The 15116-nt window shown below is 43.8% G+C and overlaps 1 protein-coding gene across 7 annotated transcripts in view; it reads left to right on the top strand.

The window, feature by feature from the left end:
• LOC111959684 (LIM and senescent cell antigen-like-containing domain protein 1) overlaps positions 1-7488 on the top strand; it is an 83071-nt gene extending 75583 nt beyond the window's left edge. For 5 of the 7 annotated variants that reach the window (XM_023981441.2, XM_023981442.2, XM_023981440.2 and 2 more), the window contains exons 6-11: positions 412-562; positions 1492-1584; positions 2340-2388; positions 2569-2644; positions 2993-3166; positions 6267-6355. In XM_023981441.2, the coding sequence (XP_023837209.1) occupies positions 412-562; positions 1492-1584; positions 2340-2388; positions 2569-2644; positions 2993-3122 (499 nt within the window). In that variant the 3' untranslated portion in view covers positions 3123-3166; positions 6267-6355. The other 2 variants (XM_023981439.3, XM_023981438.2) reach the window with 2 other exon arrangements.
• Positions 7489-15116: the final 7628 nt, after the last annotated feature.

Raw genomic sequence — 15116 nt, forward strand, 5'->3', positions numbered from 1 at the left:
TTTCCCACCCGAGTCACACCCTGACCTAACCAAACATAGAGAATAATAAGGATATCTAAGGTCAGGGCGTGACAGGAGGAGGAAGAGAGTAGGGAGAGAGGGACTGATGATAGAAGAATGATTATCGCAGTAGCTCTTTTAGATGACAGTTAAAAGCAGTTGAGAGGCACCTCCAACCTAACCAAACCTTTCCCTTAAGACTGCCTGTCCTTAAACAAAGCTACAGTTGTCAGCTTGTCCTTGAAGTAGAAGTTGTGATGGTGAATATCAATTCAGGAAGTCTGCAGACGACTAATTCCTCTATGCAACAACGCCACTTGGTTTGTGTTGTGAATTCAGAACACAATCACCACCACCCCACTAACAGCTGTTGTTGATGCTCATAAGGTTTGTCCTTCCTCTCCCCCCTAGTAAGGAACTGACGGCTGATGCCAGGGAGCTGAAGGGAGAGCTGTACTGCCTGCCCTGCCATGACAAGATGGGCGTTCCCATCTGTGGAGCCTGCAGGAGACCCATCGAGGGCCGCGTGGTCAATGCCATGGGCAAGCAGTGGCACGTCGAGGTAGTTAAATACATTTAAAATAAAAAAATATTTTAAAAAATCGAATTAAATGATGACATCACTCTTACAATATGGACCTGTTCAGGAGGTTGCAATGTTATGGAACATTCAGATAGTAATGTATTGTGTATGATTATGGTATTTTGTAGCCATGAGGTGATTACTACAATATTATTATTATTATTATATTATGATCTTTGGTATGTACTGCTTTGTATGTCGTTGTCGCTGAACAACTATTATTTCCTATTATACAACAGGTGGTTTGGAATTCCCATTGTTAGAGTTAGTTATATGATTCCTGAGAACATCACAGTAGAAATGTATTCATGGGAGTTTGTATGTGGTTCTGTTTCTACCCTGCTTTCATATCATCTCTGTGGCCGTGTTTGGACTATGTCAGAATGGAGGATATCCTTCCTCTTTCTTTCCCTCTGACATTCCTCTGTTCATATATCTGCTGCCTTTTTCCTCTACTTTTCTCCTCTTCCCCCTCCTGTAGCACCATGTATGTGCTCTGTGTGAGCGTCCGTTTCATGGCTCCCCGTATTACGAGCGTGGGGACCACACCTACTGTGAAAAACACTTTAACATGGTGAGGGGTTAGTTAGGGTGACTAATGGGAGACCCTTCCTGGCTGCATTCTGTCCTGCTCTCTGTCTGGTCTGTGCTGCATTCTGCCTCCGGGTGGACCTCCCAGACAAACAAGGCTCCTCCTGTGTCTGTCTGTCTGTAGAGGTGAGTGCTTCACAGGGGACGATCCTGCCCTGCTGCTGCCCTCTGAACCCACTCATCTCAGACGGGACGGGACTGGTCTGGTCTGACTCCTAATGGGTCTGAACTAAACTAGACTGATATGGATTAAACTGACCTGTGCTGGTCTGTCTGTACTAACCTGTTGTGTGGGGCCATGTTGTGTGTGTTTGCAGCATTTTGTGTGTGCTAAGTGTGAGAAGCCCTTCCTGGGCCATCGCCACTACGAACGCAAAGGACTGGCCTACTGTGAGACTCACTACAACCAGGTAATATAGGGGAAGGCTGCACACAGCCCAAGGTCTCTACATAGTAACTCAATCCAATCCAGCACTGTATTTGATTTATCTTTAAGCAAGCCTTTGAGTGATTGCATCTTGCTGTATATAATTTGAATGTGACCTCCAGTCTTGGCTAGTTTTATGGGACCATCTAGTGGTGGAAGTACAAATGTAGCAATGCAACAAATGAAGACTGTGAAGTGAATTGCATGGCTCTTGTCTTGAAGAATACAGTAAAGAGTAAAGACATTGTAATATGTAAAGTGAATTGCATGGCTCTTGTCTTTGAAGAATACAGAAAAGAGTAAAGGACATTGTATATGTAAAGTGAATTGCATGGCTCTTGTCTTGAAGAATACAGTAAAGAGTAAAGACATTGTAATATGTAAAGTGAATTGCATGGCTCTTGTCTTGAAGAATACAGTAAAGAGTAAAGACATTGTAATATGTAAAGTGAATTGCATGGCTCTTGTCTTGAGAATACAGTAAAGAGTAAAGACATTGTAATATGTAAAGTGAATTGCATGGCTCTTGTTGAAGAATACAGTAAAGAGTAAAGACATTGTAATATGTAAAGTGAATTGCATGGCTCTTGTCTTGAAGAATACAGTAAAGAAGTAAAGACATTGTAATATGTAAAGTGAATTGCATGGCTCTTGTCTTGAAGAATACAGTAAAGAGTAAAGACATTGTAATATGTAAAGTGAATTGCGTACCTGGCTATTGACTCTCCTCTCCTACAGCTCTTTGGAGATGTCTGCTACCACTGCAACCGTGTCATTGAGGGTGATGGTAAGATATTATCACCTAACATCACATACAGTCAAACAAATATTGAATGGAATATGTCATATTCGTTTTATAAACTACTTGTAGCTTGGAAACCAGACTGTCTCTGCTTTCGCCATGTTGTCATTGTCTTGCCAGGTACCCAGGCTAATGTAATTGACGTGTTTGTGTTGTGTGTTCCAGTGGTTTCAGCCCTGAACAAGGCATGGTGTGTCAACTGCTTTGCCTGTTCCACCTGCAACACCAAGCTCACCCTCAAGTAAGTCTGACTGAGTTAACACAGCAACACCATCCTGTGTGCTGACACATTGCAATGAGGTTAGACTATCTTTGGGACTGTAGATTTCAATTCAATTGAAACCTTTCTTTCTGCTCTGTGCCCACCTGAAGCAATATCTCTGTCCTCTTTTGTCTCTCATATGTCTCTACTGCTCTACCTGTTCCACTGTACCTGTGACTACCTGATCTATTTCCCAGCTTTTCCATCTGCCTGTGTCATCCCTTTCTCTCTGACCCTCTCTTTCACTTGTCCCTGTTTGTCTGTCCATATCCTCCCCTCTCCTCTTTCTTCCTCCTCCTTCCTCCTCCTCTTTCCTGGTCGTACCAGGAATAAGTTTGTAGATGTGGATCTGAAGCCGGTGTGTAAACACTGCTACGAGCGCCTGCCAGACGACATGAAGCGGCGTCTTGCCAAACGAGAAAAAGAAAAGAAGAAGAAAGTGCCCATGTGTCTATAAACTTCTCTCCTTCCTTTCTCCTCACTTCCACTTTCCATTCATTGGTTCGTTTTCTTCTCCTTTCCTTCCCTTTTTCTTGTGTTGTGCTTTTACTATCTATCTATCTTTCATCCGTCCACCCTAATGCTGCAATAATCAGACTGGAAGTCCTTTTCTCTCTGATCAGATGGTTGAGGCTAGAGGCATGTACAGTACGGTAGTGTGTATTTTGTCAGATTAGTCAGTGTGTAAAGAGAAGGCTTTGTTCACCAGATCCTGGTTTGTTTATGGGTAAAACACCAATCGTTTCCTGCCTCTGTGTACTGGCTGGACTGGATGTCTGATTTTTAAAGGCCCCAATGGGGAAGAGAGGGAGCAGAAGGGTGAGAGAGGGAGCAGAAGGGTGAGAGAGGGAGCAGAAGGGGGAGAGAGGGACAGAGGGAGAGAGGGAGCCAGAAGGGGGAGAAGAGGGAGGCCAGCAAGGGGAGAGAGGAGCAGAAGGGGGGAGAGGGAGGCAAGGGGGAAGAAGGGACAGAAGGGTGAGAGAGGGAGAAGAAGGGTGAGAGAGGGAGCAGGAGGGGCAGAGAGGGAGCAGGAAGGGTGAGAAGAGGGAGCAGAAGGGTGAGACGGGAGGCAGAAGGGTAGAGAGGGAGCAGAAGGGTGAGAGAGGGGCAGAAGGGTGAGAGAAGGGAGCAGGAAGGGGAGAGAGGGAGCAGGAGGGGAGAGAGGGAGCAGGAAGGGAGGAGAAGGAGGAGAAGAGGGGAGGAGGAAGGGGGAAGAGAGGGAGCAGAACGGGGGAGCGTAAGGAGCGGAGGAGCATAAGGGGGAGCGAGGGCAGGGAAAGGGGAGCGAGGGAGGCAGGGAAGGAGGAGGAGAGGGAGGAGGACAGGGAGGGGGGAGAGAGGGGAGCAGGAGGGGAAGAGAGAGCAGAATGTGGAGAGAGGGAGCCAGAAGGGTGAGAGAGGAAAGCAGGTGGTAGCAGGAGGGGAGCAGGTAGTAGCAGGAGCGGGAGAAGAGGGAGCAGGAGGGGAGAAGGAGCAGAGGGGGAAGAGAGGGAGCAAAGGGTGAGAGGAGGGGAGCAGGAAGGGTGGAGATGGGGAGCAGGGAGGGTGAGAGGAGGGAGCAGAGGTGAGGAGGGGAGCAGGAAGGGGGAGAGAGGGACCCAAGAAGGGGGAGAGCGGGAGGAGAAGAAGGGAGCAGGAAGGGGAGAGAGGAGCAGGAAGGGGAGAGGGACAGGAGGGGGGAGAGGGAGCCGAGGGGAGCAAGGAAGGGGAGAGAGGAGTCGAAGGGGGAGAGAGGAGCAGGAAGGGAGAGAGGAGCAGGGAGGGGAGAGAGAGAGGGAGGGGAGGAGAGGAGCAGGGAGAGGGAGAGAGGGGCAGGGAGGGAGAGGGAGAGGAAGGGGGAGAGAAGAGCAGGAGGGGGAAGAGGGAGCAGAGGGGTGAGGAGAGGGAGCGGGGAAGGGGAGAGAGGATCCCGCCCCCCGCAGGAAGGGGGGAGCGGGGAGAGGGGGAGGGAGGGGGAGGAGAAGAGAGGGAGCTGAAGGGGAGAGAGGGAGGCAGGGAAGGGGAGAGAGGGAGCAGGAGGGAGGAGGGAGCAGAAGGGGGAGAGAGGGAGCATAAGGGGAGCAGGGAGAGAGGCGAGGGGATGCAGAAGGTGAGAGAGGGAGCAGTTAGGGGGAGAGAGGGAAGCAGGATGGGGAAGAGGAGCAGGACGGGGTGAGAGAGGAGGCAGGCGTGAGCACAAGGGAGCAGGAGGGGGAGCAGGGAGGGTGGAGAGAGGGAGCAGAATGGTGAGAGAGGGAAGAGGGAGGGTGAGAGAGGGAGCAGAAAGGGGAGACGGGGAGCGAGGTGAGGGAGGAGAGGAAGGACGAAGGGGGGAGAGAGAAGAAGGAGGGGAGAGAGAGTAGCAGAAGGTGGAGAGAGGAGCAGAAGGTGAGAGAGGGACAGGACGGGTGAGAGAGGGGAGCAGGATGGGTTATGAGAGGGAGCAGGATGGTGAGAGAGGAGCAGATGGGGAGAGAGGGAGCAGGATGGGTGAGAGAGGGAGCAGGAGGGGAGAGAGGGAGCAGGAGGGGAGACTGGAGAGAAGAGAGGAGCAGAAGGGGGATGAGAGGGACAGAGGGAAGAAGGAAGCAGGAGCGGAAGAGAGGGAGCAGCAAGTTGGAGAGAGGGAGCAGGAGGGGGAGAAGCAGAAGGGGGAAGAGCGGAGAGAAGGAGAGGGGCAGAAGGGGGAGAAGGGAGCAGAAGGGGAAGAGGAGAAGGGGAGAGAGGGGAGCAGAAGGGGGCAGGAGGGGAGCAGTGGAGCAGGGGGAAGGGGGCAGAGGGTGAGAGAGCGAAGAGTGGGAGAGAGCAGAGGAGAGAGAGCGAGGAGGTGTAGAGGAAGAGGAGGAGCAGAAAGGGTAGAGGAGGGCAGCAGGCGGAAGAAAGGGGAAGAGAGGGAGCTAGGGCTAGCAGAAGGGGAGAGAGGGAGCTGGGGGCTAAGCAGTAAGGGGGAGAGGGAGCAGGAGGAGCAGAAGGGGAAGAGAGGCTGGGGGGGAGAGAAGGTAGGAAGAGGGAGCTGGGGGCTATGCAGAAGGGGGGAGAGAGGGAGCAGGAGGGAGCAGCAGGGGAAGGAGGGAGTGGGGGGGAGCAGAAGGTGAGAGGGAGCAGGCGGACCCAGAAGGGGAAAGAGAGGGGAGCTTAAGGGGTAGCAGAAGGGGGAGCAGAAAGGGGAGAAAGGAGCTGGGGGAGCAGAGGGGAAGCGAGGGAGCTGTGTGAGGACCAAAAGGGGGGAGAGGAGGGAGCTGGGGAGGCCAGAAGGGGGAGAGAGGGCAGCTGTGAGAGGACCAGAAGGGTAGAGAGGAGCTGGGGAGGACCCAGATAGGGAAGAGAGGAAAGCAGGAGGTGGGCAGAAGGGAAGAAGGGAGCTGGTGAGACCAGAAGGGGAGGAGAGGGGGGAGTTGGCGCAGCGACCGAAGGGGGAGAGAGGGAGCAGAAGGGGGAGAGAGGGAGCAGGAGGGGGGAAGAAGGGGAAGAGAGGGAGCTAGAGGGAGCTGAAGGGAAAGTAGTGCTAGAGTTTAAGACTTGTGATATACTGTATATATATATATATATAGATAGATAAATGAAAGACAAATAAAATCAGAACCCTGCTCATAAAGATTGTGTTTTTGTCTCTTCCTTACAGGAACAAGTTTGTGGAGTTTGACATGAAGCCGGTGTGTAAGAAGTGTTACGAGAAGTTTCCTCTGGAGCTCAAGAAGAGGCTGAAGAAGCTGGCAGAGACCGTGGGCCGGAAGTAGAGAGACAGACATGCTAGAAACAGACAAAAGTCATATCAGAGTGTTTGAGCAAGCACATGACCTTTGTTCTTGGTGTAAATTTAGGGGTTAAAACCACTCTACCCAACCCCTCATAGGTTGATGAAAATCAGATTTGCAATATTATTCCGTTCATTCATGCCTGGTTAAATAGTGACAACCCATGAGCAGAGAGAGAGACTGTACACAAGAAAGGGTCATCCCCAAATCAGTGCCTTTGTCTGAATACATATTCATATTATATTCATATATATCCTTGATATACTTATCTCATATATTTCATAATTCTTTTAGCTTAAAATTTCCCTTCATAACCCAACTTGTATATTTACGTATGCATCAATGGTCCTGGTATTTTGTCAGGTGAATAAAAAGTATTGGTAAGGTTGTTTCTGCTTTAGCCAACTACTTTATCATTGTCATGCCATACAAGAAAAAACAGACAGACACCTGGGCTATGTTACTGTTGCTACACATAATCACATTACTGTGCAGCAGAACTGGATCCAATATAAATATATATATACAGTAACAGTCAAAAGTTTGGACACACCTTTCATTCAAGGATTTTTCTTTATTTGTACTATTTTCTACATTGTAGAATAATGGTGAATACATCACAACTATGAAATAACACATATGGAATCATGTAGTAACCAAAAACCAAAAAAGTGTTAAACAAATGAAAATATATTTCAGATTTTAGATTTTTCAAAGTAGCCATCCTTTGCCTTGATGACAGCTTTGCATACTCTTGTACAATTTTCATATAAATATAAATATGTAAGATCTATTGTCACTGAAGGGCGTTTTTTAAACTGTTGGATGACAGATGTTTGTTTTTGTGTTTTTCACAATCAATATGCTCAGAATAAACATGAATACACTTTTATATAATAGTAAAGGAATCAAACAATATCTGGCAATCATTTTCTTCATGCTTTACATGTCATGCATTATTTTGTCTTTTGAAATGGAAAAATAAACATTGCAGAGACTAACAATTTCGTTGATATATGGATTTTCTTGTAATTGCAATGTCCATTTTTCCTTTTCCTATTGGTGTGTATTAAAGTGGATTTATGAGTACTGTAAGATGTGGGAATGTGTGTATAAGCTCAGTAAACCTATCCGCTAATGACAGTGTTACTTCCTCCATCTATAGATCCTCTTAGGAAGGAATGAACTGCCAGAAAAGAAAGCATCATATCCCTTTTGACCTTTTGAAAATGTGTTGAGTTTGTCACAGTATTTAACTATATTTGGACAAAAATATGTTGCAGTGTGTTGATATGCATAGAGTGATAAAATTACACATTCCTCTGCTAAATGGGACTTTAAAACCCTGCGTTATTCCTCCGCTATACTACAATATAATAGTCTATGCTACATTCACAGCCTTGATTCATACAGTGCTTTGCTTGAGACTATTATTTACCTCAACTAAATCTTGAAATGAATAATGTGGAAATTGAGCAAGTTGAGTTGACTAATTTGCTTGGAGTAATCCTGGACTCTAAACTGTCATGTTCAAAACATTGATACAACAGTAGTTAAGATGGGGAGAAGTCTGTCCATGATAAAGCCTTCTTAACAGCACTATCAACAAATCAACAAACAAAAAAATCACATGCGCCGAATACGACAGGTGTAGACATTACCGTGAAATGCTTATTTACAAGCCCTTAACCAACAATGCAGTTCATGAAATAGAGTTAAGAAAATATTTACTAAATAAACTAAAGTATAAAAAAAATTACATAACAAGAAAATGACATACCAATAGCGAGGCTATATACGGAGAGTACTAGTACTGAGTCAATGTGCGAGGGTACAGGTTAGTCAAGGTAATTTTTAAAGTGACTATGCATAGATAATAAACAGCGAGTAGCAGCCGAGGGGGGGTAATGCAACCGGTCAGGATGCTCTCTATTGATACATTTTCAAGTACATAACTATAGAGAACATACAAAAATGATATGGTAATAAAAAATGTATGTTTACCCACTCCCAGGAATGTCATAAATGATGGATAGTTAGCTTCCCTACAGAAAGACACTGCCTTTGTTGTGACATCTAGCAATATTGATGTTACTCATATTGATGTTACACAGAAAACGGAAACCAAGTGTTATTTACCGTCTTCATGCACTGGATGTGCTGGTTGACAACATGCATTGTAAAGTTTGCTTAAGGATCAGACACTTTTTTTCAATTTTCACCTAAAATGACATACCCATATCTAACTGCCTATAGCTCAGGACCTGAATCAAGGATATGCATATTCTTGATACCATTTGAAAGGAAACACTAATTTCACAGAATGTGAAATTAATGTAGGAGACTGTAACACATTAGATCTAGTAAAAGATAATACAAAGAAAAAAATATGCGTTTTCTTTGTTGTTTTTTCCCCATCATCTTTGAAATGCAAGAGAAAGGCCATTATACCACTTAGGAGTCTATGCGCAATTTAGATTTTGGCCACTAGACGGCAGCAGTGTATGTGCAAAGTTTTAGACTGATCCAATGAACCATTGCATTGCTGTTCAAAATATTGTATCAAGTCGGCCCAAATGTGCCGAATTGGTCAATTGATACATTTTCAAGTACATAACTATAGAGAACATAAAAAAATGATATGGTAATAAATTTTTTTAGTTTACCCACTCCCAGGAATGTCATAAATGGGGGATAATTAGCTTCCCTACAGAAAAGACACTAACCTTCACACATCTAGATCAGGGGCAGCAGGGGTTCAAACTGTAGAACCCAGTTCCTACATTTGAATATAAAAATGTATTTTATCAAACAAAACTATGCTACATTTTCTCTCTGGGACCTTCAGGATGACAAATCAGGGCAAGATTTCTGAATTACCTTCAGAGGTGAATGTATCAAACCAGTTGCTGTGATAAGTTTTTTGTTGTTGTGCATTCTCCTCAAACAATAGCATGGTATTTTTCAATGTAATAGCTACTGTAAATTGGACAGTGCAGTTAGATTAACAATAATTTAAGCTTTCTGCCCATATAAGACATGTCTATGTCCTGGGAAATGTGCTTGTTACTTACAACATCATGCTAATCACATTAGCGCACATTAGCTCAACCGTCCCGCGGACACCGATCCTGTAGAGGTTAAAAACATCCTAAAGATTGATTCAATACATCGTTTGACATGTTTCTACTGACTGTTACGGAACTTTTTGACATTTCGTCTGCTTTTAGTGAACGCGCTTCGTGACTTTGGATTTGTTTACCAAACGCGCGAACAAAAGTAGCTATTTGGACATAAATGATGGACATTACCGAACAAAAATAACATTTCTTGTGGAAGTGGGAGTCCTGGGAGTGCATTCCGACGAAGATCAGCAAAGGTAAGTGAAGATTTATAATGCTATTTCTGACTTTTGTTGACTCCTCAATTTGGCGGGTAACTGTATGGTTTGCTTATGTGGCTGAACGCTGTTCTCAGATGATTGAATATTGTGCTTTTGCCGTGAAAGCTTTTTTGAAATCTGACACAGCGGTTGCATTAAGAACAAGTGTATCTTTAATTCTATGTAAAACATGTATCTTTCATCAAAGTTTATGATTTATGAGTTATGATTTATGAGTATTTCTGTTATTTGATGTGGCTCTCTGCAATTTCTCCGGATATTTTGGAGCCATTTCTGAACATGGCGCCAATGTAAACTGAGGTTTTTGTATATAAATATGAACTTTATCGAACAAAACATATATGTATTGTGTAACGTGAAGTCCTATGAGTGTCATCTGATGAAGATCATCAAAGGTTAGTGATAAATTTTATCTCTATTTCTGCTTTTTGTGACTCCTGTCTTTGGCTGGAAAAATGGCTGTGTTTTTCTGTGACTTGGCTCTGACCTAACATAATCGTTTGTGGTGCTTTCGCTGTCCTTTTTTAAATGGGACACTGTGGTGGGATTAACAAGAAGTGTGTCTTTAAAATGGTGTGAAATACTTGTATGCTTGAGGAATTTTAATTATGAGATTTCTGTTGTTTGAATTTGGCGCCCTGCACTTTCACTGGCTGTGTCATATCGATCCCGTTAACGGGATTGCAGCCCTAAGAAGATTTATACTCCGTTTTTCACAATTCCTGACATTTAATCCGAGTAAAAATTCACTGTTTGGGGTCAGTTAGGAGTATCACTTTATTTTAAGAATGTGAAATGTCAGAATAATAGTAGAGAGAATGATTTACTTCAGCTTTTATTTATTTCATCACATTCCCAGTGGGTCAGAAGTTTACATTCACTCAATTAGTATTTGGTAGCATTGCCTTTAAATTKTTTAACTTGGGTCAAACGTTTTGGGTAGCCAAAATTGGGTGAGTCTTGGTCCATTCCTCCTGACAGAGCTGGTGTAACTGAGTCAGGCATGTAGGCCTCCTTGCTCACACACACTTTTTAAGTTCTGCCCACAAATGTTCTATAGGATTGAGGTCAGGGCTTTGTGATGGCCACTCCAATACCTTGACTTTGTTGTCCTTAAGCCATTTTGACACAACTTTGGAAGTATGCTTGGGGTCATTGTCCATTTGGAAGACCCATTTGCGACCAAGCGTTAACTTCCTGACTGATGTCTTGAGATGTTTCTTCAATATATCCACATAATTTTCCTGCCTCATGATGCAATCTATTTTGTGAAGTACACCAGTCCCTCCTGCAGCAAAGCACCCCCACAACATGATGCTGCCACCCCCGTGCTTCACGGTTGGGATGGTGTTCTTCGGCTTGCAAGCCTCCCCCTTTTTCTTCCTGTCGTGTCTTTGGCATCATTAAACTTATTTATCAAATAACTCTCTGTAATTATTATTATGCGAATAAACTGATTAATCTTGTAACTGTAATTAACTAGGAAGTCGGCGCAAAAAGGAAAATATTCAGATTACAAAGTTATAATTTTCCTAACATAACTTTCAGATATCTTAATATCTGATCAATTAGTCTTAGAATTAATGAATTATTAATTACCTCACGTTGGTCTCATTCCAAACGTCGTAAATTGTTGGTTATCTTCACCAACTCAATCTTCACTATGAGTCATCCATACATCAATTGTCTTAAAATCATTTATTTACTAACTAAGTAATTAACAGAAATGCATAACAAACAGTAGATATGGTTACAAGGAAATTATAGGAGAAATGTGCCCTAGTGGTTTAAACCGGTATCGCGGGTTGGTGGACAAAAGGGGAAGTGGGGGTCAACTGAGATGAGACACTACAGAGTTGAATATTATAACAATTGAAATGCTAATCCTTTGCACATGAACGCTCACTCATTCAGGAACAATTTCAATCAATATATATATTTATGCTCAAGTGTGTTGTTGGGTTCTCTATTTAATAGTTTGTTTCTGTTGGAGAGTCTGTCCGCCCTCTCTCTCTCTCTCTCTCTTGTGGTTAGAATGAATAGTTCAGAGTGACATTCATTCATGTCGTTATAGAATAGATGTTTCGGCGGTTGTCGGTCTTCGCGTTCAATGATACCGAATTCCTAGCTGCAGACTAGTAATTAATATCAAAGACTTGTTCTTATTCTGTCGGTATCGATAGTCTAAGAGTTTAACCTAGTGGTATGGTTAAAAGATTCAGCCATCTACTCAAACCTTAGCTTATACTCAGGTTTATGGTCTCTACTCAAACCTTGGCCCTCTCGTGGTAAGCTGGTCTGCAACCTTTAGCCATCTCGTAATTGAGGTAAGCTCGGTCTCCTCTCAAACCTGGGCCCTCTCGTTATCGAGGTAAGCTGGTCTGCTGATAGAAACCCCGGGTGGGGGTTTTATTCGGAAGAGCAGAAAAGGGCCATAACTGTGCTCATGGGCGGTCCTCTGATTTAGTTAAACTCCAAAGGGAATTGGAGTTTCCTTCATTAAACAGTCCAAAATCTCATTACACAATTTCACAAACAGTATCATCCTCACTCATTCATCTTATACAACAATTAGATGTAAGCCTCATATCTGAGGCTATTGTATAAACAGCGTTATGGTAATGTGGCCGTATTGTCTCTCATGAGTTTCACAAAATTGTACCATACGGACCAGTTCGTAGCTGGATTCTTCACCGATCTTTTATACCTTCTCCAGAACATAAATATTGTTTGGACCTCAAGTTCTGTGAGGTGGAATAAATTCCTCTCTATGTAAACTCACTCTCTCTCTATACTGTGGCCATGAGGAGATAATCTCCTCCAGGAATTTACGACCTCTCTGACCACAGCAGCCTGGGTGTAGGAGACAGGGAGGTAGGGGGATTGTGCATAGAAAAGGGCTGGTGCAGAGGGGGGGGTTAGTGCTCGCTGTACCCAAAGAGGCAACGACATGACACCAAACATAACGATGGTCATAATGGCCAAACAGTTCTATTTTTTTCATAACCAGAGCATTTCTCCAAAAAGTACGATATTTGTCCCCATGTGCAGTTGCAAACCGTAGTCTGGCTTTTTATGGCAGTTTTGGAGCATGTGCTCTTCCTTGCTGAGCAGCCTTTCAGGTTATGCAATATAGGACTCATTTTACTGTGGATATAGATACTTTTGTATCTGTTTCCTCAGCATCTCACATGGTCCTTTGCTGTTGTTCTGAGATTGAGTTGCACTTTTCGCACCAAAGTACGTCCACACTAGGAGACCGAACGCATCTCCTTCCTGAGCGGTATGACGGCTGCGTGGTCCCATGGTGTGTATACTTGCGTACTATTGTTTGTACAGATGAACGTGGTACCTTCAGGCGTTTGGAAATTGCTCCCAAGGATGAACCAGACTTGTGGAGTCTACAATCTTTTTATGAGGTCTTGGCTGATTTCTTTTGATTTTCCCATATGTCAAGCAAAGAGGCACTGAGTTTGAAATAGGCCTTGAAATACATCCACAGGTACACCTCCAATTGACTCAAATTATGTGCAATTAGCCTATCAGAAGCTTTTAAGCCAGACATAATTCGAATTTCCAAGCCGTTTAAAGGCACAGTCAACTTAGTGTATGTAAACTTCTGACCCACTGGAATTGTGATACAGTGAATTATAAGTGAAATAATCTGTCTGTAAACAATTGTTGGAAAAATTACTGGTGTCATGCACAAAGTAGATGTCCTAACCAAACTATAGTTTGTTAACAAGAAATTTGTGGAGTGGTTGAAAAACGAGTTTTAATGACTCCAACCTAAGTGTATGTAAACTACCGACTTCAACTGTATATCTACTCCCAAATACTTAAAATGGGAAACTATTGGGATTCCATAAGTAGAGATGGAGTCCTTCATCAAGGTATTGAGAGGCAGTAGCGCTGATTTGGTTGTATTAATTTCATAATTTGAGATGAAGCTGAATTTTCTATGATCTTCAATGTGTTTGGGAGCGATTGAGGTACATTGTCTAGAGATGGCAGTGTTGTAGTGAATCCGGTCTCGAGACCACATATTGAGTGTCTAGGTCTTGTCTTGGTTTCAGATACATTTGTACTGACTGCTTATCGGACAGTGAGGACTCGTAATTTCTTACCTAGACCAGTGGAGTAGAAAATTCATAATTCTCATCTTCAGTCAAGAGTTTGGACACACCTACTCATTCAAGGGTTTTTCTTTATTTGTACTATTTTCTACAATGTAGAATAATAGTGAAGACATTACAACTATGAAATAACACATATGGAATCATGTAGTAACCAAAAAACTATTAAACAAATCAAAATATATTTTATATTTCAGATTCTTCAAAGTAGCCACCCTTTGCCTTGATGACCGCTTTGCACACTCTTGAAAATTCATACCTCTCTCAACCAGCTTCGCGAGGTAGTCACCTGGAATGCATTTCAATTAACAGGTGTTCCTTGTCAAAGTTTATTTGTGGAATTGATTTACTTCTTAATGCTTTTTAACCAATCAGTTGTGTTGTGACAAGGTAGGGTACACTCATCTTCTGCACATCTATCACTCCAGTATACAAAATGGGTTGATATAGGGTTGGTATAGGGTTGGTATACAAAAAGCCAAGTTAACAAACAGATCCCCGACCATTTCGAATCCCACCGTACCTTCTCCACTATGCAATCTGGTTTCCGAGCTGGTCATGGGTGCACCTCAGCCACGCTCAAGGTCCTAAACGATATCATAACCGCCATCAATAAGAGACAATACTGTGCAGCTGTATTCATCGACCTGGCCAAGGCGTTCGACTCTGTCAATCATCACATTCTTATCGGCAGACTCAACAGCCTTGGTTTCTCAAATGACTGCCTCACCTGGTTCACCAACTACTTCTCAAACAGAGTTCAGTGTGTCAAATCGGAGGGCTTGTTGTCCCTACCTCTGGCGGTCTCTATGGGGGTTCCACAGGGTTCAATCCTCGGGCCGACTCTTTTCTCTGTATACATCAATGATGTCGCTCTTGCTGCTGGTGAATCTCTGATCCACCTCTACGCAGACCACACCATTCTGTATACTTCTGGCCCTTCTTTGGACACTGTGTTAACTAACCTCCAGACGAGCTTTAATGCCATACAACTCTCCTTCCATGGCCTCCAACTGCTCTTAAATGCAAGTAAAACAAAATGCATGCTCTTCAACCGATCGATGCCCACACCTGCCCGCCCACCCAGCATCACTACTTTGGACGGTTTTGACTTAGAATATGTGGACAATTACAAATACCTAGGTGTCTGGTTAGACTGTAAACTCTCCTTACAGACT

This window comes from Salvelinus sp. IW2-2015, linkage group LG36, assembly GCF_002910315.2.
Source record: "Salvelinus sp. IW2-2015 linkage group LG36, ASM291031v2, whole genome shotgun sequence".
Taxonomy (NCBI): Eukaryota; Metazoa; Chordata; class Actinopteri; order Salmoniformes; family Salmonidae; genus Salvelinus; species Salvelinus sp. IW2-2015.